The 24,178-nt window shown below is 41.0% G+C and overlaps 1 protein-coding gene across 1 annotated transcript in view; it reads right to left on the bottom strand.

Annotated features, from left to right (window-relative positions):
* The window catches only part of ppp2r5eb (protein phosphatase 2, regulatory subunit B', epsilon isoform b), a 123,429-nt gene that overhangs the window by 24,340 nt on the left and 74,911 nt on the right, over window positions 1-24,178 (bottom strand). Inside the window, 6 exon segments of the mRNA XM_086002820.1 lie at window positions 13,579-13,687; window positions 15,430-15,489; window positions 17,474-17,604; window positions 20,502-20,558; window positions 20,560-20,595; window positions 22,993-23,094. Of these exon segments, the coding sequence (XP_085858946.1) occupies window positions 13,579-13,687; window positions 15,430-15,489; window positions 17,474-17,604; window positions 20,502-20,558; window positions 20,560-20,595; window positions 22,993-23,094 (495 nt within the window).

Genomic DNA, 24,178 nt, shown 5'->3' with positions numbered 1-24,178 from the left:
CAACTTCCTGGCACCGTGGGTGGTTCTGCTGCACAGGACGGGAGGAAAAAAAGAGCGGGAGAGCTATAGTGATAGGGGATTCTATTGTAAGGGGAATAGATAGGCGTTTCTGCGGCCGCAAACGAGACTCCAGGATGGTATGTTGCCTCCCTGGTGCAAGGGGCAAGGATGTCTCGGAGCGGCTGCAGGGCATTCTGGAGGGGGAGGGTGAACAGCCAGTTGTCGTGGTACATATAGGTTAAAAACCAGGATGAGGTCCTAAAAGCTGAATATTGGGAGTTAGGAGGTAAATTAAAAAATAGGACCTCAAAAAGGTAGTAATCTCAGGATTGCTACCAGTGCCACGTGCTAGTCAGAGTAGAAATAGAAGGATATTTCAGATGAATACGTGGCTAGAGGAATGGTGCAAGGGGGAGGGATTCAAATTCCTGGGACATTGGAACCGGTTCTGGGGGAGGTGGGACCAGTACAAACTGGACAGTTTGCACCTGGGCAGGACCGGGACCGATGTCCTAGGGGGGAGTGTTTGCTAGTGCTGTTGGGGAGGGTTTAAACTAAAATGGCAGGGGGTTGGGAATCTGTGCAGGGAGACAGAGGAAAGGGAAGCAAGGATAGAAGCAAAAGACAGGAAGGAGAAAAGCAAAAGTGGAAGTCAGAGAAATCAAGGGTTTAAATCAAATATGGCCACAGTAAATAATAATTCTAAAAGGTCTAAGAGTGTTAAAAAAAACAAGCCTGAAGGCTTTGTGTCTTAATGCGAGGAGCATTCGTAATAAGGTGGATGAATTAGCTGCGCAAATAGATGTAAACGGATATGATATGATTGGGATTACGGAGACATGGCTCCAGGGTGACCAAGGCTGGGAATTCAACATCCAGGGGTATTCAATATTCAGGAAAGACAGGCAAAAAGGAAAAGGAGGTGGGGTAGCATTGCTAGTTAAAGAGGGGATTAACACAATTGTAAGGAAGGATATTAGCTCTGATGATGTGGAATCTGTATGGGTAGAGCTGAGAAATACCAAGGGGCAGAAAACATTAGTGGGAGTTGTATACAGACCAAAACAGTAATGCTGAGGTTGGGGGTGGGATTAAACGGGAAATTAGAGACGCGTGCAATAAGGGCACTGCAGTCATCATGGGTGACTTTAATCTACATATAGATTGGGCTAGCCAAATTAGTAACAATACTGTGGAGGAGGAGGAATTCCTGGACCAATATGTCGAGAAACCAACTAGAGATCAGGCCATCTTAGACTGGGTATTATGTAATGAGAAAGGATTAATTAGCAATCTTGTTGTGTGAGGCCCCTTGGGTCGGAGCGATCATAATATGATCGAATTCTTCATTAAGATGGAGAGTGAAGTATTTGACTCAGACTAGGGTCCTGAATTTAAATAAAGGAAACTACGATGGTATGAGGTGCGAGTTGGCTAGGATGGATTGGGGAACGTTACTTAAAGGGTTGACGGTGGATAGGCAATGGTAAACATTTAAAGATCGCATGGACGAACCACACACTTTGTTCATCCCTGTTTGGCATAAAAATAAAACAAAGGTGACTCAACCGTGGCTAACAAGGGAAATTAGGGATAGCATAAGATCCAAGGAGAGGGCATATAAATTGGCCAGAAAAAGCAGCAAACCTGAGGATTGGGAGCAGTTTAGGATTCAGCAAAGGAGGACAAAGGGATTAATTAAGAGGGGTAAAATAGAGTATGAGAGTAAGCTTTCAGGGAACATTAAAAACTGACTGTAAAAGCTTCTATAGATATATGTGAAGAGAAAAAGATTGGTGAAGTCAAGCATAGGTCCCTTGCAGTCAATCAGGGGAATTTATAATGGGGAACAAAGAAATGGCAGACCAATTAAATACATACTTTGGTTCTGTCTTCACAAAGGAGGACACAAATAACCTCCCAGAGATGTCGGGAACATAGGGTCTAATGAGAGGGAGGAACTGAATGAAATCAGTATTTGTAGGGAAATGGTGTTAGGGAAATTGACGGGATTGAAGGCCAATAAATCCCCAGGGCCTGATAATCTACATCCTAGGGTACTTAAGGAAGTGGCCCTAGAAATAGTAGATGCATTGCTGGTCATCTTCCAAAATTCTAGAGACTCTGGAACAGTTCCCATGGATTGGAGGGTAGCTAATGTAACCCCGCTATTCAAAAAAGGTGGTAGAGAGAAAACAGGGAATCCTGACATCGGTAGTGGGGAAAATGCTAGAGTCCATTATAAAAGATGTAATAGCAGAGCACTTGGAAAACAGACAGGATCGGACAAAGTCAACATGGATTTACAAAAGGTAAATCATGCTTGAATAATCTACTGGAATTTTTTGAGGATGTAACTGGTAGAATAGATAAGGGAGAACCAGTGGATGTGGTGTATTTGGACTTTCAGAAGGCTTTCGATAAGGTCCCGCATAAGAGATTAGCGTGTAAAGTTAATGCACATGGGATTGGGGGTAAGGTACTGACTTGGATAGAAAACTGGTTGGCAGACAGGAAGCAACGGTCTTTTTCCGAGTGGCAGGCAGTGACTAGTGGGGTACCGCAGGGGTCGGTGCTAGGACCCCAGCTATTCACAATGGGCCAGAACTTCGGGTCCCCACGGGCGAGTACGCGCTGGGTACTCACGCGTAGGCCCAACGAAAGTGCCGGTTTCGTGCATGCACTGGAAACCGGAACTTCCGTTCCCTTAAAGGAAGGGGTTCACCGGTCGAACGCGAGCACCAGAGAGGCAGCGCGTACGCCTTTAACTTCCGTTTTTTTTTGCAGGTTTCTCCGGGAGGGTAAGTCTCCAGGAGCTACGCTTTTAAAAAGCAGTCGCAAGGCCTACTTTTAACAAGGTAAGTGGTGAATTAAGTAAAATTAAAGCTTTTTTCCCCCCACAGGTTTATTATTTTTAAATACTTTGAAGAAAGAAAGTTTATTTTTAGCCCCTTTAGAAACTGTAATTAAACAATAATTTAAATTTTTGAAAAAGTTAATAGTTATTTTATGTAATTTATAATTATTATTTTAAAAATGTGATTCTAAAATTTTTTTTTTGAAGTTTTAGCTATGTTTTGGGGCTGAATTGTATTCATAGATTTGACAGGTCTTCCTGTCAAATCTATGAATACAGATTCCCTGCTACCACTGGCTCTCCATGGCCCACGTGATCCCAGGGTTCGCCTCGAACTAACTGAGCCCCTGGGATACGCAAGCACTGCACGCCGGCAGTTGGAGCAGGCCCAGGATCGGAATCCCACCGGATCCACAGCACAACAGCCGGCATGCTAGGTAAGTGCAGGTTGGAGGCTTGCACCCGCGGGAAGCCTCCGACCCAAATCTCTGGGCCAATATGTATTAATGATCTAGACGAGGGAACTAGATGTAGTATCTCCAAGTTTGCAGACGACACAAAGCTGGGTGGGCGTGTATGCTGTGAGGGGGATGCCGAGAAACTCCAGTATGATTTGGACAGGTTGGGTGATTGGGCAGATGCATGGCAGATGCAGTATAATGTGGATAAATGCGAGGTTATCCACTTCGATGGCAACAACAGGAAGGCAGATTATTATCTGAACGGCAACAGTTTGGGAGAAGGGGAAGTGCAACGAGACCTGGGTGTCCTTGTGCACCAGTCGTTGAAGGTAAGCATGCAGGTGCAGCAGGCGGTTAAGAAGGCAAATGGTATGTTGGCCTTCATAGCGAGAGGATTGGAGTACAGGAGCAAGGATGTCTTGCTGCAGTTGTACAGGGCCTTGGTGAGACCACACCTTGAGTATTGTGCAGTTTTGGTCACCTTATCTGAGTGAGGATGTTCTTGCCATGGAGGGAGTGCAACGAAGATTCACCAGACTGATACCTGGGATGGCAGGAATGATGTATGAGGAGAGATTGGGTCAATTGGGCTTATATTCGCTGGAGTTTAGAAGAATGAGAGGGGATCTCATTGAAACTTATAAAATTCTGACAGGACTACACAGACTAGATGCAGGAAGGCTGTTCCCGATGGTGGGGGAGTCCAGAGCCAGGGGTCACAGTCTAAAGATAAGGGGTAAGCCATTTAGGACAGATGAGGAGGAATTTCTTCACCCAGAGTGTGGTGAACCTGTGGAATTCTCTACCACAAAAGGCAGTTGATGCCAATTCATTAAATATATTCAAGGAGTTAGATATATTTCTTAAGGCATCAAGGGATATGGGGAGAAGGCAGGGACAGGGTACTGAATTTGGATGATAAGCCATGATCTCATTAAATGGCGGAGCAGGCTCAAGGGGTCAAATGGCCTACTCCTGCTCCTATCGTCTATGTTTCTATGTTTCCTAGCCATTGACTCCATACCTCTCCCTGGCAACCTTGGTGTCGTATTTGACCTCGAGATGAGCTTCCGACCACATATCTGCTCCATCACCAAGACTGCCAAATTCCACCTCTAAGATCGCCCGACTCCGCCCCTACCTCAGCTCATCCGCTGCTGAAACCCTTAGCCACGCCTTTGTTACATCGAGACTTGACTAGTCCAATGGTCTCCTAGCCAGCCTCCCATCTTCCACCCTAGATAAACTTGGATGTCATCTAAAACTCTGCTTCCCATATCCTAACTTGCACCAAGTCCTGTTCACCCATTACCCCTGTGCTCACTTACCCACATTGGCTCCTGGTCCGGCAACACCTCAATTTTAAAATTCTCAATTGTTTTCAACTCCCTCCATGGCCTCGCCCCAACCCATCTCTGTAACCTCCTCCAGCCCTACAACCCTGCAAAATATCTGCACTCCTCCCATTCTGGCCTGTTGCGCATCCCCAATTTTAAATCGCTCCAACCTTGGCGGCTGTGCCTTCAGCTGCCTAGGCCCTAAGCTCTGGAATTCCCTGCCTAAATCTCTTCGCCTCTCTACTTCCTTAAAACCTACCTCTTTGACCAAGCTTTTGGTCATTTGTCCTACTATCTCTATGTGGCTCAGTGTCAAATTTTGTTTGGCAATGCTCCTGTGAAGCACCTTGGGACGTTTTGCTACATTAAAAGCGCTATAGTACGTCGTTGTTCTTGAACCAGATAGTTTGAAACCTTGGCATGCTATTCAACCCCAAGCTTAGTTTCTGACCATAGATCCTCTTCATCGCAAAGACCTCCTTAACATCACCCAACCCGCCCTCAGCCCATCTGCCACAAGAACCTCCTTAACCTCGCCCAACCCGACAATAGTCCACCTGCCACAACAACTTCGTACATGTCTTTGTCACCTCCAGAGTTGAGTACTCCAACGCTGTCCTCCTACCCTCTGGAAACTCCAACCAGTCCACAACTTTGTTGCCCATATCTTATCCTAAAGTCTCGCTCACCCATCCTCGCTAACCTACATTGGTTTCCAGTACTCCTTGCCTTAAATTTAAAATTATTTTCTTAAATCTCTCCATGCCCATTTCACATTTTCTCCATTACCTCCTCCAGCCCTATAACTCCCTAATCCCCCATGAATTCTCTGCGAGTTTAGTTATTTCCTCAAAGATGAGCTAATGGTTCTAACGGAGAAGATTGAAGGTGGATTTGATAGAAGTATTCAAAACGATAAAAGGAATAGACAAGCTAAACACAGATAACTGCATTGGTGGGCAAATCAAAGACAAGAGGCCATGATCTCAAAATAAGCACTAGATACATAAAAGGGAGATTAGAAGAAACATTTTCACAAGGAGAATTATTGGAAGTGATAAGCTCTACCAGAAGTGGTGACCAATTACTCGAAGAATATAAAAAGGATAAGAGGAGAAAGCAGAAAAATACATATGATTACACAGAATGTACATCACAGAATCAGGCCTTTGGACCAACTGGTCCATGCTGGTGTTTATGCTCCACACAAGGCTCCTGCCACCCCATTTTATCCAACGCCATCAGTATAACCACATATTCCTTGCTCCCTCATGTGTTTATCTAGCTTCGCCTTAAATACATTTATGTTATTCGTCTCAACTACTCTTTAATGGTAGGGAGTTCCACATTCTAACCACTCTCTGGGGTAAAGAAGTTTCTCTTGAATCCCCTATTGGATTTATTAGTGACTATTTTATATTTCTGGCCCATAGTTTTGGTCTCCCCCACAAATGGAAACATCCTCTCTACGTCTACCCCATCAAACACTTTCATAAAGGACTAATTTGGTGAAATGGCAGAACTGTGCAAAATCAGGGGCCTAACAGTGGGCAGCAAGGGCCATGCGCTTAACATTTTAAAATTCATGCTGACCTATTGTGAACTCTGTTCCTTAGATGAGTGCTGAAAACAGCCCATGTAACGCTCAAGAATTTTTCACCATTATAGATATTGGGCTTAACTGGTCTGTAAAATTTCCATATTCATGACTTGACCTTTAATATCAGGATAACATTTGCTATCCTCTACATCTCAGTTACAGCTCACAAGCATGTATTTTGGATGGGGAGGTAAAAATAAGTTGTTTTTTCTATTCACTCAAAGAAACCTTTTCAAAAAAAGGCAACAAATTCTATTTAGTTTCAGATAATTAAAACATTCAACTATTTATACATTACTATGATGGAAGGATGCTTATAAAATGAATTACTCTCACATTTTTGCAACATTACATTATATTCTGAATGCTTCCAGCATTTAATGAACATAGATCCTCGTGAGAAAAATAATCTGGCATTAGTTCAGTTAAAATAACATGATGCATGAATATAAATAGATATAAATAGTACTTAGCAGCAATGTCCTACAATTATCAAAAATATATAACAGGCATTAAGATTAAATAGTTTGAGATCATAAAGTTTAACAAATCTATTTTCATAAAAATACAACTCTAGCATTAAGAAAAGCACTTGAAAAGCTGTTCAAGTAAATCAACATTTTTATAGGCCATTAAGTATGCTAGATGGCTGAAGGCACGACCACCAATGGTGGGGCAAAGGGAGTGGGGGTTGCAGAAGAATCCAGAGTTGAAGGAATGCAGAGTTTTTGGAGGGTTGCAGGGAATGTTCCCTTTAAGCTGCACGACCGCGTGGCACTCCAGGGAACCCGCGCAGCCGGCTCGCCAGCTTTTCAATGCAAAAACCGCACATGTGCGCTATTTTGAATGGGCCGCGCAGCGCCAAAAATAATTACAGGCAACATTGGTTGCAGGACTGGAGGATGTTAAACAGATGCGATGGGGCAAGGCAGTGGAGGGATTTGAACACAAGGCTGAGAATTTTAAAATTGAGGCCTCCTACACTGTCTGACTAAAAGGGTGCTAGTGTATCATTCATTGTTTTTCCCCCTTTTTAGCCTTTTAAAATAACATGTTTTCAGGCCATTAAACCCAATAACTGCCTTTGTGACAGGAGTCAGAACAGCTGACTTGTTCTCCCCCATCCTCTGTTTATTCAGTCCTATAAAGGTTGGCTTATCTTATAGTTCTGACAAAGCCCACACCCAAAATGTTAACCCTTCAGATGCCAATTGACTGCTTATTTCCAGCAGTTTCCAGGTTCATTTCAGATTTCCAACATTCAGCAGTTTGTTTTTTTCCATTTAATCTCTGGCTTTCTCAATATTGTGAAGGATTTAAATAACATGTTTTAATTTATATCAAATGGTAGTATCAGATCTATCAATCTAGTATATCAGCTTTGTTGATAGCACTTTTATACTGATTGGATGGATACTTTAAATGAACTGCCAATCACACCCACATCTTTCTTTTCCTCCGATTGCTATGGACTAACATTCTACATTCACAGTACGATTGAAGTTTCCTTTTTGCAATTGGTATTGCTTCCACTAAATATATTTCAAACATTACTCGTCACTTACTGCATTACTGCACATAGTTCTGACAAAGCCCACACCCAAAATGTTAACCCTTCAGATGCCAATTGACTGCTTATTTCCAGCAGTTTCCAGGTTCATTTCAGATTTCCAACATTCAGCAGTTTGTTTTTTTCCATTTAATCTCTGGCTTTCTCAATATTGTGAAGGATTTAAATAACATGTTTTAATTTATATCAAATGGTAGTATCAGATCTATCAATCTAGTATATCAGCTTTGTTGATAGCACTTTTATACTGATTGGATGGATACTTTAAATGAACTGCCAATCACACCCACATCTTTCTTTTCCTCCGATTACTATGGACTAACATTCTACATTCACAGTACGATTGAAGTTTCCTTTTTGCAATTGGTATTGCTTCCACTAAATATATTTCAAACATTACTCGTCACTTACTGCATTACTGCACATATTACTGCATTATGAATGGAAACACGTGCATGACAAATGAAAAAATTACAGCACTGGTTATATGAAGTTAATTGAGAAGATGAATGCCCAAGACAGATAAGTGTTAAAGAATCATTAATTACTTGATATATTGCTTTGCATCTGCAAGAAATTAGCTGACAAATTGCTAAGACCACCAAGATTGTATCTACACACAATGTTTTCAAGGTCAATTAATTTGAGCAAAACATAAATCAACATAGAACATAACCCAGCAAGCATCACTGATCGGCAATTACACAAAACTACAGTAAGGCAATTCAACCAGAGAATTCACTCAAGTAAATGAAAAGATAGAAATCAATGCTTTACTTCAAGCAAAATTTATAGTTCCTAAATCAGTACTTTGTGTCGGTCATTGCGCCCTACACTATATGCCAAACTCTTTCAGTATTAACCCTTGAGAGCTGCAAATGTTTACTCATAAAAGTGCTGTTGATTTCCAGTGTGCTAATGCATCAACTCACTGGCAGAGCCACTTGTTTTTAAGTAGTCATAAGGAAATCAAAGATTCATCATTGCATACTAAAGGCAACTAGATCCATTATTAAATTATGGGCCTACAACTGCCTAAACAGTTGATTATTAAAACAAGTCAATGGAAACCCTTTTTTTTTAAAACTCTTCCCATCTCCAAAATGGCTGGTTGGAGCCAGAAGGAAAAAGTTAAAAAGACTTAGAAATTACAAAAGGATCAGAAACAATTAATAGTTAGATTATGTAGGAAAAATGTAAGCAAATATTAAAAATAGGGCAGATAGGGAATGGGATAGAACAAAAAGAGGCAGAGTCAAGCATAACTAAGGTTCTTTTTAATTAAAATTACATTTAAGTACTCATTTTAGTAATTCATAGATAATATTGCATTTTAGTGTTTATTTCAGTAGTACTGCATGCACCGACAACTTAAAACACACTGGACCTTCGGGCAGTTTAAAGAAGCTTCTACAATAGGTACTGCTGTACTTTGGGCCATAAAAGAGTGTGATCCCCGTGTACCAGCTCCTTGTGTATACTATCGAAATTTAGCACATAAATTCTTATGTACTGAGATATTGGCAGTGTAATAACATCACCAAAAGGCCATTTATACAATGGCAGCATGATAACACTGCTGAGCGGTCACAGATAAAATGACAGTGGCTATATGACCATGATACGCTCTTTTTTTCAGAATCAAAATTTGATCCGCTGGAAAAAAGAACTCAAGCATACCACTACACTTCAATAAAGTTAAAAATTAATTTCAAAATTTCCCAAAAAATATACTACTTCACAACCCTTGTAATGGCCAGGCTTAAGAAAAGAACTCTGATTCAAGCTAGAAGTAAAAATCACTGCACACAACTATAGTAATCCTCCATGAAGCCACATAAATATATATATTTTTTAAAGTTCCATTTCCTTTTTTCTCCCACCCTTTACTAATATCTATGAAACTTTAACATTCTCTGTTCTATAAACAGAACACTAATTGGGTCCACGTCTGATATGTTTCAGCAACTTGTGCTCCTAACTGAACAGAAGACACTCATGTTACGTAGTTTAATCCATTCATTTGAATACAGTGTTCTACTAAAACTAGTGTAGTATCCTTTACTTATAGAATTAGGAAACATTTATAAACTTATTTTCTCCTTTATTACTAAAACAGATCGTCATTGTCATATTGTGGTTTGTGGGAGCTTGCTGTGCGCAAACTGGCTGCCATTTTTCCTACATTACAACAGTGACTATACTTCAAAAGTACTTCATTGGCTGTAAAGCACTTTGGGACCTCCCGAGGTCATGAAAGGTGCTATAGAAATGCAAGTCTCTCTTTTTAGGCTCCTTAGTACTGCATTCAATCATCAGTTACTTTGTTTCCTCAACAGACTTTCCCACAGCTGTCATCAATTCCACTTCATCAACTAACAAGAAATGTCTATCTATTGAGCATAATGATTCTCAAAGTTCTCCAAGTACAAACCCCAATTAAGAATTACAACCTTATGTTAAATGTCAGTTGAGGATACATTTCAAACTGGTCCCTTGAATGAGAGTTTAGTACTACACTGCTTTAGGTTTGGCTTATTTGGGAAAGTATAATTAATTCACTGTGTCTAAGTTTAAATATTCCACCTACTCAATTTTGTAAACAGAGGATACCAAGAGTTAATTAGTATGTGGAAAGGTTTGCGTCATCAACTCTACCACCATTTCCCACTCCTACAGTATGCTGTTAGATAGCTAAAACAAGCAGACTGTATTCAAATATATCCAGCAATGAGATTTGAAAAAAAATCTAAATTCCAATGATACAAGAATGATGAAAACTGTAAATGATGCATTTTTCCTCCAAAACTCCTCCATGGTGTAATAGAACAGCATTTAATTAAATTTGAAAGACATACAATATCAAAAATACATCACGCTTTATTATGCACAGAAACCATCCATTAATAGTTATTTCAATGTACTGTAAAAATGTCTTCTCATCCCTTTGGCAAGAACAGTCTGCACTTACTTATCTAAGCTACTTACCCATACTCAAGAACAACTTGCATCTCTACAGCACCTTTAATGTAGAAAAAACATCGCAAGGTGCTTCACAGAAGCGGACAGAGTTCAATGTCCAGCCAAAGGAGGAGATATTAGGAGGGGTGACTAAAAGCTTGGTTAAAGAGGTGAGTCTTGAGGAGGTGGTGATGGAGAGGCAGAGAGGTTCTCATTATGAACAAAGACCCTGTATAACATGCCCCTGCATCACCATTAAAAAGGAAAATAATGAAAAGGCTACAAATCTGAAATAAAAACTGAAAGTGCTGGAAATACATCAGGTCCAACAGCATCTGAAGAGAAGACAGGATAATTTGAGTCTACACTCTTTGCCAGAGCTTGCAATTATGATTAAGTGTCCACACATGAAATGTTAACCCGTCTCATCACTTGAGATAATAACAGAGCTACTGTGCATTTCTGGCATTTTCTGACACTACTTCACCATTTTCCTTCAATTAATATAAAGGTCATGTGGAACTTAGATTAAATAATTTACCCAAGGTGTTTTCATGCCTTTGTTACCTCTAGACTTGACTATTCCAATGCACTCCTTGCTGGCCTCCCACATTCCACCCTACGTAAACTTGAGGTTATCCAAAACTCAGCTGCCCGTGTCCTAACTCTCATCAAGTCCCGTTCGCCCATCTCCCCTGTGCTCGCTGACCTACATTGGCTCCCGGTTAAGTAGCGCCTCGATTTCAAAATTCTCATCCTTGTTTTCAAATCCCTCCATGGCCTCACCCCTTCCTACCTCTGTAATCTCCTCCAGCCCCACAACCACCCCCCCCTCCCCCGTGATAGCTGCACTCCTCTAATTCTGCCCTCGAGCATCCCTGATTATAATCACTCAACCTTTGGTGTCCGTGCCTTCTGTTGCCTAGGCCCTAAGCTCTGGAATTCCCTCCCTAAACCTCTCCACTTCATTACCTCTCTTTCCTCCTTAAAGCCTACCTCTTTGACCAAGTTTTTGGTCACCTGCCCTAATTTATCCTTGTGGCTCAGTGTCAAATTTTGTGTCTTAAAATACTCCTGTGCAGTACCATGGGACATTTTACTACGTTAAAGGTGCTATATAAATACAAGTTGTTGTTTTGGAGGAGATTCATTTTTGTGTTCAGTAAGTTGAGGAGTCTCAGTGCTGGGAAAAATAAGTGTTTTTTCCAGTACAGGCACTGAAAGTCAACATCAATCACTCCTAGATAGGGTGCAAAGTAAAACTTCCTATACTCTGCCCGAACAATGTACATCAGTCACAACCTCATATGATCACCTCTGCCGGTAAATATTTTGACAATGCCAGTGACCTAATTAATGAGCATAAAATTATCTGGTCAGAGTACATGCACCAATGCAAAATACTCACAGTAATGGGAGAATAATGGAAATGAAAACTTGCACTTTTATAGTGCCTTCAATATAGCAAAACATCCTAAAGCATTTCACAAGTTACTTCATCACTCTGGTTTAGTTCATCTTTAAAATGTAATTACATATTATTTAAACAATGTACTTATCAAATAAGATATATATTTAGTCAGCAGCACATGTCATCTTAGACAGCTCATAAGTAGTCCCTCCCTATTTCTTACCATTTATAGAAAAATTGTCAATTTGAAAATTGAGAAAAGTACACAAGGGTCTTGAGTACATTGTTCAAACACACTATTCATATCCCAAGTCAAAGTTGCTCTAGATAGTTCTAGAGCGAACTCTATGGGTCAACTTTCTAGGGCAGTGCCATAAAAAGAGTGGAGGTGGTCTATTATGGGAATCTCCTCAACCAATGCCTTGATTTGTCTTTTATAAAATGCAGGCAGGATGCAGTGGTCAACCTTCTTGCTGGGTCTCAATCTCAGATTAGACCTGGATTGACAATAGAGCTGAACACAGGGTGACTGCAAAGACTGTGCTGATGAAAACGACTGAATAACCTGAATGTTAGCCAAAAACTTATAAAGGACCAGCATCTAACCATTCCAAAGTTGCTACAATGGAATCTAAAGGTTGCCCGGCTCCATCATTGACAGAAGAGGTTGTGTGGAACTCAACAGGAATCATGGCACCTTTTCCCCACATAAGTATCTATTCTGGAGTGTTCCTGGGAACATTCTCCACAACATATTTATTTTCTAAAGGAATCAAGTTCTGACATCCCAGAATAACAGCCCAAATGAACCCCATGCTGATTTCCAAACAGGCAATACACTTTGAAAAGTCATGAGACCATGGTAAACAGCAAAGATTAAATGTTGTGGAAGCTGATCACTGGAAAAAATCCACAATAGACCCAGATTTATTGTAAATGACCAGAGTCAAATAGGATTGAACCAACCAGACACGATGCTACTAAAGATTACATAAGTGATTAAGCTTTAGTGTTGGAGAATGCTGCCAAACTTTGCAAAAAGCTACAAAATCTGTTGAGAACTAAAACAGATTGAAGATAATTATGGATTGTCAGTAAGAATTGATAAATGGTCATATTTCATGAACCCCCCCCCACACCTCTATTTGGAATAACATTTGATTTGTGGTCTTTGACAGCAGAAAAGAATTAAAGCTGTATCCCAATATGAAGGCTTAACATACAGTGTAATGTCTAACATATATGGTGCAAAGTTCTCAAATGGATGGTATCCATGGTGATTTTCTCCTGTGGATGAGAGCAACCATCTATCTATATGTGGATGCTGAATAATTGAGGTATAAGAAAATTATAATATAAATAGATCAAGCACAATTCTTACCTGTGCATGGAAAAGTGATAAACTCCTCACAGTATGTAACGGGAGCAGCACCTTAACCAGAAATTGTTTGTGTTCGGCCTTCAGAGGCAATGCAAACCCATTTATTATACTGTCAACAGAAAAAAAGGAAAAATTATCCACCTAATACTGCAGCCTTACATACTAATATAATGCTCATCTTCTGGGAACTTTATACAAAGGATCTATATTAAAAAAAGAAACGGCTCCAATTATCAAAGTGACTATCTTGTACATGAGGCTCAATGTTAATATTTTTAAGCACATCAGGCATTTGGTCATCAAATTTTATAAGCCTAAATGCCGGTCTCGCCTCCAAATTAACAAGAGGACTCCCATCTACACTTAATTTATCCCAATTTATTACACCTAGGAGTTACGGTACATGTAACTCTGTGACCAGCAAGTGTGGCAGAATTTGAACCTTTGGATTCGGAAACAAACAACAATATTAATTTTTCAAGGCTGCCTTTCATGGCTAGTAAGGAAAATACCATATCAGATTGCAAAAAGCTCATCTTAACTATCAATACTGTCAGAGTCATAGAGTTATACAGCACGGATAGAGGCCCTTCGGCCCATCGTGTCCGCGCCGGCCATCAAGCCCTGTCTAATCTAATCCCATATTCCAGCATTTGGTCCGTAGCCTTGTATGTTATGGCATTTCAAGTGCTCATCCAAATGCTTCTTAAATGTTGTGAGGGTTCCTGCCTCCACAACCCTTTCAGGCAGCGAGTTCCAGACTCCAACCACCCTCTGGGTGAAAAAGTTCTCTCTCAAATCCCCTCTAAACCTCCCGCCCTTTACCTTGAATCTATGCCCCCTAGTTATTGACCCTTCTACTAAGGGAAAAAGCTCCTTAGTATCCATCCTATCTATGCCCCTCATAATTTTGTACACCTCAATCATGTCCCCCCTCAGCTCCAAGGAAAACAAACCCAATCTGCCCAGTCTCTCCTCATAGCTGAAGCGCTCCAGCCCTGGTAACATCCTGGTGAACCTCCTCTGCACCCTCTCTAACGCGATCACATCCTTCCTGTAGTGTGGCGACCAGAACTGCACACAGTATTCCAGCTGTGGCCTAACCAGTGTTTTATACAGCTCCATCATAACCTCCTTGCTCTTATATTCTATGCCTCGGCTAATGAAGGCAAGTATCCCATATGCCTTTTTTACCACCTTATCCACCTGTTCCGCCGCCTTCAGGGATCTGTGTACTTGCACACCCAGATCCCTCTGACCCTCCGTCTTGCCTAGGGTCTTACCATTCATTGTGTATTCCCTTGCCTTGTTAGTCCCCCCAAAGTGCATCACCTCGCACTTTTCCAGGTTAAATTCCATTTACCACTGTTCCGCCCATCTGACCAACCCATCTATATCGTCCTGCAGACTGAGACTACCCTCCTCGCTATTTACCACCCTACCAATTTTTGTATCATCCGCAAACTTACTGATCATACCTTTTACATTCATATCCAAGTCATTAATGTAGACCACAAACAGCAAGGGACCCAGCACTGATCCCTGTGGTACCCCACTGGCCACAGGCTTCCAGTCACAAAAACAACCTTCGACCATCACCCTCTGCCTTCTGCCACTAAGCCAGTTTTGTATCCAATCTGCCAAGGCACCCTGGATTCCATGGGCTCTTACCTTCTTGACCAGTCTCCTGTGTGGGACTTTATCTATGACTCTATGACTTCTTGCTTTGACTCAGACATAAACAACAGCCACTTGGGAGAGGCACCAGAATGCTAAGCAATTGTAACCCAGCTTGATTCAACAACTTCAGGAGAGGTGAAGAAAAATGAGAAACATAATGTGGCTGCTTACCTTCCTAATATTTCCAGAAGCTCTGCTACACCATTAAAATGTTCGGTTTCATAAACAAATCTGCAAAGAGAACTGAAGTTAACCACACGGGCTTAAACAGCAAGCGACACTTGCATTTTATTGGAAAGAACGAGGGGGAAATAATGTAGAACATCGAAACTTGTAATATCAATGTGCAAATATTAGCAAAAAATTTAAATTTAAAGACACTATATTAATATTGTTAAATAACAAATTGGAACCTGAAGTTACCTGCAGGATGTTGATACAATCAATGTTCTGCTGGCTGGCTACCCAACATAAATGTCAAAGATGTGATTTTTAACACTGGTGTGACCAACATACCAAATTTTGTTACACCTGACTCACTGCTCTATCTGAGAAAATTGTCAAGCAAAAAAAAGAGTCCCTCCCCATCTCGGTTACCTCCTCAGCCCTACAACCCTCCAAATAATTTGAGTTCCTCCAAATCCGGCCTCTTGTTCATCCCCCATTCCCTTCCTTCCACCATTGACACGTGCCTTCAGCCGTATAGGCCTTAAGTTCTGGAATTTCTTTCCTAAACCTCCGCCTCTCCAGCTCGCCCTTCTCCTTTAAGACTCTCCTTAAAACCTACCTCTTTAACCAAGCTTTTAGCTTCTCCTTTGGCTTGGTGTCAATTTCAGTCTGATTATGCTCATGAAGCTCCTTTTCCTATGTTAAAGGCACTATATAAATGCAAGTTATTGTTGTTTGTCTTAAAGGATGAGGGGAAGGGTAGGGAAGCAGCAGAGGCAATGGAATGATGGTCTCCAACTTGGTGGCAAAAAAGTCCAGTAGCACCTTGCACTTGTTAGTGGTCAGGGGGAAAACGCAGGGGAGAGGGGTTTAAGTAGACAGTTGGCAATACAGAAACGGAGCTTGGGGTTATCTTTGTCCTCCAAGATGACCCTACAGTAGTGGGCAGCTTTGGCAGGGGAGAGCAAGGCCCAATAGAGCTTGATGTGGTTGAGCCAGATCTTAAGCCAGCTGTGCATCAGGTTTGTTCAAAATTTGCAGCTTTGGACCAAAGGGAACAAAGAAGGGACAACAGAGATAGAAGATGAATGTTTTACTGGGGACAATAGCAGAGGGAATGGTAGAGCACATCAGAGGCTGGAGAGCTAAAGACTAGGCAGTGGGAGTTAGAGTGTACCACAGTAAACAATTTCGTGGGAGGGGGTGGGGGGAGCTTTTTTTTCCCCCAGGGGTAGATGCAGAAGGAAATGAGGTTCATAAAGGGTAGCAGGATGTAGGTGGTAAGGGATAAAAGATGGCCAGAGAGAGTCTTGTTCAATTTGGAAACTACTGGTTAAAACTCCTTCCTTGCAGCATTGCTAGCATAGGTCTCTCTCTTCCCTCAAATCCAAGAATATATTTGATAGATTTTTGAAAATAAAACTCTTAAAAACTTCAATAATGACACTTTAAAAAAAGAGAACTTAGAAAAAGTTTGCATCAAAATTACATTTAATCAAGGATTTTAAAAAATTCAATCTGACTAAATTGCCACAGGCCAGATTGGAAACAGCTTCTATACAAACCCAGGAGATGCCAGTTCCCCAAGGACCTTTTACAGAAGGTTCAGGGCAGCACAAGGTTATTCAAACTTAGGGATCAATTCAATCTGCAAAAATGCCCCAATTAGTTTTCCTGGCAGTGACACAGTTAAGGCAAGGGTCAATCTCAATCAGTCCCAATTCCCTTAGAGTGTTGCTGGTCCATTAAGTTATTGAAAGCTTCTGTAACCATATCCCATTACAATTTTCCTCATGGCAAGCATCCTGGATTGCATTCCTTGTCTGGCCACTATGAGCTATGCATAAGGCAGTTAAATTTGGTGGGGGAAAAGTCTGTCACTGGTCACTGTGATCTTAAATTAGTGTTGAGGAATAGACAGCATCCCAATATTCCTCTCCTTAACCCCTCACCCTCCACCCCTTCCCCCCCAAAAAATACTTGAACATAATGCTTAACTACTTTTGAAGCAACCTTTTGACACAGCAGGTAATCCCTACACACTTACTGTAGAAAAATATTGTTAATTTGCTTCCGGATAAATGCTCTAAGTCCAAGAAACTTTCCATAAATTCTGTGCAAAACAGTCTTCAGGTAGTCTCGTTCCCGGGGATCTTCACTGTTGAACAGCTCCAAAAGCTGCAAAGTACCAGAAATATCACACTTCAACTTTGCTGTAAAGCTCTTGCCGAGATCACAAACTCTACGGAGCTTGGCTTCTTAATTCTTTGCATGTCACCATACGTTCAATTCCATATCATAAAAGTTCAACAACAAAGGCCTTGTAATAACTGCAAACATGCTTGATCTGTGATGTTGTTCAGAAGTTTAATAATGGAATTTTAATTCATTTAAACATATAGGTTGCAAAAGGAACTAATCTCAAGACTATACTGGCAGAATATTTCACTGATCAAAATATTTTGGTTAATTTTCAATTCAGTAGCTTGCACACTGAAATGTTTGTATTATGCAAAAAATAGCATTCCCCTATAATATGCAGTGAAACAAATATTGACATCACTGCTGTTCAAATCACATTATATATTACCATACAATTTCTTGTCCTATAATTAAACTGTGGGAGCAAACATTGTACATCATTAAGGTTTTGACACTTTTGAAATTTGCTTAGGTAGATATTACCAGATCCTGGGCACTGCAGTGACACACTGGACGAGTGATCAGTGGCAGGTCAGCAAAGAACTCTTGACCCAAAAAGCAGCTAAGTATGGCATGGTGTGGAAATCCAATTTTGATGGAATAATTTCTTTAAAAACATGTTTATTCACAACACCAAAAGCTCCGAATGGTCCCCATGGAGGACAAGACACACCCAGCAGTTTCTCTGGAGTGTGGAATTAGATCCTCCCTGCCTACGTAATCAATAACTTTGCAAAGTGTAATTCGATCCATTCTGACTGCCAGGCTCCAGACAGAACAGAGCTCGCTTGGAACAGACAGAGCTCACCCTTGCGGGTTAAGACCTTCTCCCACCCTCCCAAACAAGTTCCTGCCCCCACCGCCCAAGTTCCTGACCTCCTCCTCGCCCCACTACCCCCATGCCCAAGTTCCTGACCTACACCCCCGCCCAAGTTCCTGACCTCTCCCTCTGCCCAAGTTCCTTCCCCCCCCCCCCCCCCCCGGATTCATGACCTTCTCCCCTCCCCCCTCCAAGTTCCTGCCCCCACCGCCCAAGTTCCTGACCTCCTTGCCCCACTACCCCCACACCCAAGTTCCTGACCTACGCCCCCACCATACTCCCCGCCCAAGTTCCTGACCTCTCCCAATACAATACAATACAATTCACTTTATTGGCATGATAAGGTACATCTTATGTTGCCAAAGCATCAAAATACATTTATGGTTGAACACAAACGCGGTTCCATTCATACAGTGTATAAACAGGTATATCCCTGAGTTTATAAATATATTTTCGCCTTGTTTATATATACTCTTGTCTTAGTTTACTGGTTGTCCCTCTGTTCATGGCAAGCTGTAACATAGTGTGCCGCCAGTGTTACACAGCTTCTCTCCTCCCCCAGTAGGAATGGGAGTTTTTGGTTGTCAGTCAGATTTCTGAATTCAGGGCATATTTGTGAGAATTTTTGATAGAAATTCTCTCTGATGCCCTGATATTTTCCACAGGCTGTGAGGAAGTGCATCTCTGTCTCAACTACTCCCTGACTGCAGTGAGAGCATATCCTGTCTTCTCTTGGCAGCCTGGTCTGCCTGTGTCTGCCTTTTTCGATCGCTAGGCTATGTTCGCTAAGTCTGTACCTTGTCAAGATTCTTCTCAGTTTGTTATCCTTTACCATGGTCAGGTAATCAGCTATGCCCAAGTTCCTCCCCCCACCCCCCCCCCCCCCCAAACAAGTTCCTGACCTTACCACCACCCCCCCACCCTTGGATGGGACATTGCGTGTGGGTCACAGATTGTCAACAGGTTTATTGGGTATGAAGTGAATAGTGAGAGTGTAGTGACTTCCGGATTTCGTCCTTCCAACCTCATCATTGGACTGAACGTGATCCGTCTTACCATCTGGATCACGTTCTCTCGCTCACTCCCCACCCCATTTAGACCAGGATCACGTTCTTCCCCCATCCCCACTGTGCTCTCCGTACTCTTACCACACCCCCCCACCTCGAGTTCCTGGCCCCCCTCTCTCTTCTCCCGCCCCCCCCCCCCCCCCCACCTCGAGCCGATGACCTCTCCCGCCGATGAGCCCTCGCTCTCTTGATTCCCTCTGGCACATATCAATACATCAGTGAACTTAAATCTTAGCTACATGAGTATCCTGAGCAGCAGTGAATTCATAACTATCCAGCCCCATCACAAACTAGAAGATCCAACTAGACCAAAAAGAGTTTCTTTCGAGAAGATTTTGTGTGCAAATTTTTCAGATGCCAGTTTGAAACATAGATCCATCTGGAGAATCCAATGTGCTGGGTCAGAGGATATTAGTCTTTTGAATAAATTCTTTCCATGCAATGATGGAACGAGAAACAGGTCATCTAATTGGAGTTTTGTACAATTAGAAACCTCTGCATTAACTACCTTCAATCTTACCTTAAATTGTTCAGCCCAAAAACAAATAGTGCATTATTTTAGAATTTTTTGTGAGCACTTGAAAGTTGTAATAAATTTGAATACAAATATTAAACTCAGAACAGATCAGATAAATTCAGGGAAGACATACACAGAACTGTTAATGTCAAACTGATAAACCATAATTCATCAAGATTCATGGTAGTCTTATAACTATTCAGACTGACTGTACAAGTTATACATTTATTGATAATAAAAGCACTTGCACTGGTCAATGCAAACCTTAGAGAAATCAATGGACAAAGTTTACAAAAAAAGTGTTTCAAAGGGTAGTCAACAGATCACCTATACCCAAATTTATAAATATATTGCCAGAGTATACTGCTAAACTGCTCTATACCTTAAGCTTCATGAACAGTTGGTTACAATAAGTAAAGGCAATACACTATTCATTATTTATCTATTCAAAAGAACAGCATATACGCACCTGCAATATAAATTTCTGATCTACATATTTTTTGCAATGCTGGGTTTGGAATTCTTGGACTCTCCAAAAATCGAATGAAGAATTCATATACAAGCTGCAATAGATAATAAAAAAAGTTAAATTACAAAAAGGTAAAAACACTTATTCACATCTAAATGGAAAACTATCAGCACAAAGGTCAGGTTTGAAAGGGTCCTGCTTTCACTAATCACTTCTTGCTGATTTCCAAATTTCTCCCCCCACCAAAAAGAATGTTGGGTAATGTGGGTAGAAAAACCTATACGCACCCACACAAATGAAGAGCTCAGTGCTTTAGTGAAAGATGCATCATATTGCGATACAGGTGAAATAAAGGTCATGATCAAAACAAAGTTATGCTCGCAATTCCTATCTGTATGTGAAGGTTGAATAAATGATAATCAATTCTGAAGCAGAGAACACTTTTGAACTTTTCCCTCCTGGCAGAGCAACAGTGGGACATTGCTCAGGATGCGAGGAAAAGGGAACTGAGAAATAGTCTGAGCCACAGCTTTTATATACTATAGGAGCAGGAGGACATACTCCTGCAACCACTCTTGAAGGGCCACTGTCCCAGTGGTTTACCCTCGCTGGATGATGGGCCTATCCTAATTAACCTGGATAAACAAATAAGGAACACAATTTGCATACAGCAAAGTAACTGATGATGGAAAATTCAAACCATATGAGGTGAACTGGTTTAGACAAAGCTTGATTATTTATCAAGAACATTAGAAAGCACAGAATATAAAAGGCCATTTGACCCCTCCAACAACAGACAATCCATACTCTACTTCATTATAGACTTCATCCTCAATTTGATCTCCTTGAACACCCAAGAGTAATCAAGCAAAAATACAGACTAGCTAACCATTCCCCCAGTTCCAGCATTCAATGCTGGCTGTCTATCTTTCACAGACTACACTTACCCTCCAACTACCACAGCGTATTCCATCCCTAATCGTACTTGTCCCTGTAGCTTGCTACTGTGTGGTTGGGTATTGGAAGCTTATTTAGCTTGCGTCTCCCCAGGTTCAGGACAGGGAAAAAAATATATAAAAGCGGACAATTTCAGTCTGAGAGCAACATTTTCCATAGTATATGTGCTGTCATTTCATGTGAGCAAGCCTTGTTGCAACTGACATGTGTGTGACCAGCTATGTAATGCATGCAAGAAAGCTGATCACAAAGGACTTTTACTTTGCCAGATCTCTTCAGGATTATATTGAGAGAACAGCGAGATTCTCATGCCACTGATGAGCCATTTTCACTAGGTCATAAAACTTGTGGTTCAATGTCCACATTTTAAAATGGACTGCCTCAACAAGCAATGCAGATACAGGGGGGGAGGGGGGGGGGGGGGGGGGAGAAAAGAGACTTGCCGCCACCAATTTCAGACCAGAATTGAGTTTTTTGAAACGGTGGAGAGGAACAACTGATGAATTAATCAATCAGAATTAGAATACAAAGTTACAAATAAAGTTCATTTTTGAAGTGATTATATTAACACAAGAGTAATGCCTTTGAACAAATAAGTTTATCGTTACTAATTTTTCAGCAAAGTGGAACGCTGCCGTTCTAATTTTTCTTTCAAGTCTTTGTGCTGTTCATAACCTAACGTGATTATTAACTCAGAAATTTAAAGCAACAAATCATTTCTTATTTCTATAAGATGGTCAGTTTTATTACCTATTCCCAAGATAAAACTCACTCTAGTAGACACGGATTATAGGATGAAGAAAACGATAATGCTTTCAAATTTTTTCAATTAATATTGGTGGCAAAAGCAGACAATATTGAAATTGTATCAAAAGTGATTTAAAAAAGTGATTGTTCAGATCACCTGAATCAATGTTAAACTTGAGGTTGAACAGGATGGTTTTGAAAAAAATTGAAGGGGATATAAAGTCTATGGGGTAAGGTAACCTAGTGGTGATGGTAATGGACCAGCAATCCAATGGTGGTAAGTTTAAATTCCATCCTGGCAAGTTGAGAAACTGAATTCAGTAACATGTTAATTTGTAGGCTAGTACCAGATAAAATAACCATGAAAGTTTTTTGGATTTTCAAAGAAATCCAGCTGGTTTACATATGTCCTTTAGGGAAGGGGCCTGCCACCCATACCTGGCCTGGCCTATATGTGACCCTCAGTCCCACAGTGTGGTTGACTCTTCGTGCCCTCAGAGCAGCTAGGGATGGACAATAAATACTGCCAGTATGACCCACATCCCATGAACAAATTTAAAAAAAGATGTTTAATGCTGATTGCCGGTGTGTGCAATCCTTAATAAGTTTGTTCTAGTGGAAAGGATTAAATTCAAATTTCAGATCTAATGGATCCAGATTTTGGGAGATCTGAAACATAAACTCTATCCATTAACCTTGCATTTGAAATGCAGAGTACAACAGAGATGGCCAAACTGCACATCTAATAACTAAACCATATCAACCAGCTATATTAACCAGAGTTCACCTGCAAATGAGGCCAGGATGCTTCCAACGTTGGCTCATCTTCTTCTGGATCAAACTCTGAAGTGTCCGAAGGTGGAAGAGTCCTAAATATATTGAAAGAAACCTATAACAAAATAGAGTACTAAATTATATGTTGAATTCTCTCCTCTCAACCCCTTCCCAACACACTTTAAAAGAGATTTATGAGCTGACGAAAAACGTTTTGGCCCTGAATTTCCGATTGGAGGCTTCCTGCGGGCGGATGTCTGCAATCGGGAAAAAAAATCTACGAGCTTACCTGCTGGTTCCATAGATCCCGAGGCTTGCGATTCTGGGCCTCTCCTCTTCGAAATGCATAGGAGCCCAGGTATCCCAGGGGCGCAAGCGGTTCGCAAGCGCCCCTGGAATCACGTGGGCCAGGCGAACCAATGAAAGAAGGGAATCCACCTTCATACTTTTGACAGGTCCGTACGGACAGAACTGTGTCAAAAGTATAAATGGGGATATTTAAAAACACAAACATTAAATACATTTTTTAAAATTACATATTTAAAATTAATTATGCCATTTAATTAAATATTTTAAACAAAAATTTAATTTTTTGAAAAAAATTTAATGTTTTTACAGGGCTAAAAATAAACTTACCTTTAAGAGTATTTTTTATTTATAAATTAGAGACCAAATTTTATGTTTCTATTTTTTAAAACTCTTATGTAAGAATTTGACAGGCTCTCAGTGGGCAGTAACTCTCCACCCACAGAGGCACTTTTCTTGGGCATGCGGATGATCTGTCAAGAGAATTCTTGACAGATCGCAAGTGCGGCTTTGCTTCGCATGCCTGAAACCACTTGCGTGGCCCCTACCTACCCGGGGGGGGGGGGGGGGGGGGGGTCGGAAAATCCGGCCCACGCTGTTTACAGCTCAAAAGATTGCAGCTATTTCAATAGCATCTTTGTGCTTCTCTGTCATTCAACAAAGTTCCATGTATTAAGTACTAGAAAAATCAGTTAACGGACCGATACAGAAGATCATGGAAACAATTCAATAGATAGTCCAACTATTGAGAATAATGTATGTAGCACATGGGAAACTCTGAACACCAAGCTAACCATTATTTTGATATTCAGCATTTTCTGAAGATTGACTTCAAGATGGTTGATCAAGTATCTCAGATCAACTATAGCTGATTGATTTTCTTTTAGTTCTTG

Source organism: Somniosus microcephalus, chromosome 12 (genome assembly GCF_052327205.1).
Source record: "Somniosus microcephalus isolate GS21.2 chromosome 12, FLI_Smic_1.0, whole genome shotgun sequence".
In the NCBI taxonomy this organism is placed as follows: domain Eukaryota; kingdom Metazoa; phylum Chordata; class Chondrichthyes; order Squaliformes; family Somniosidae; genus Somniosus; species Somniosus microcephalus.
Note: the sequence above shows the minus strand (reverse complement) of the source record. Positions and strands in the feature narration are given on the sequence as shown.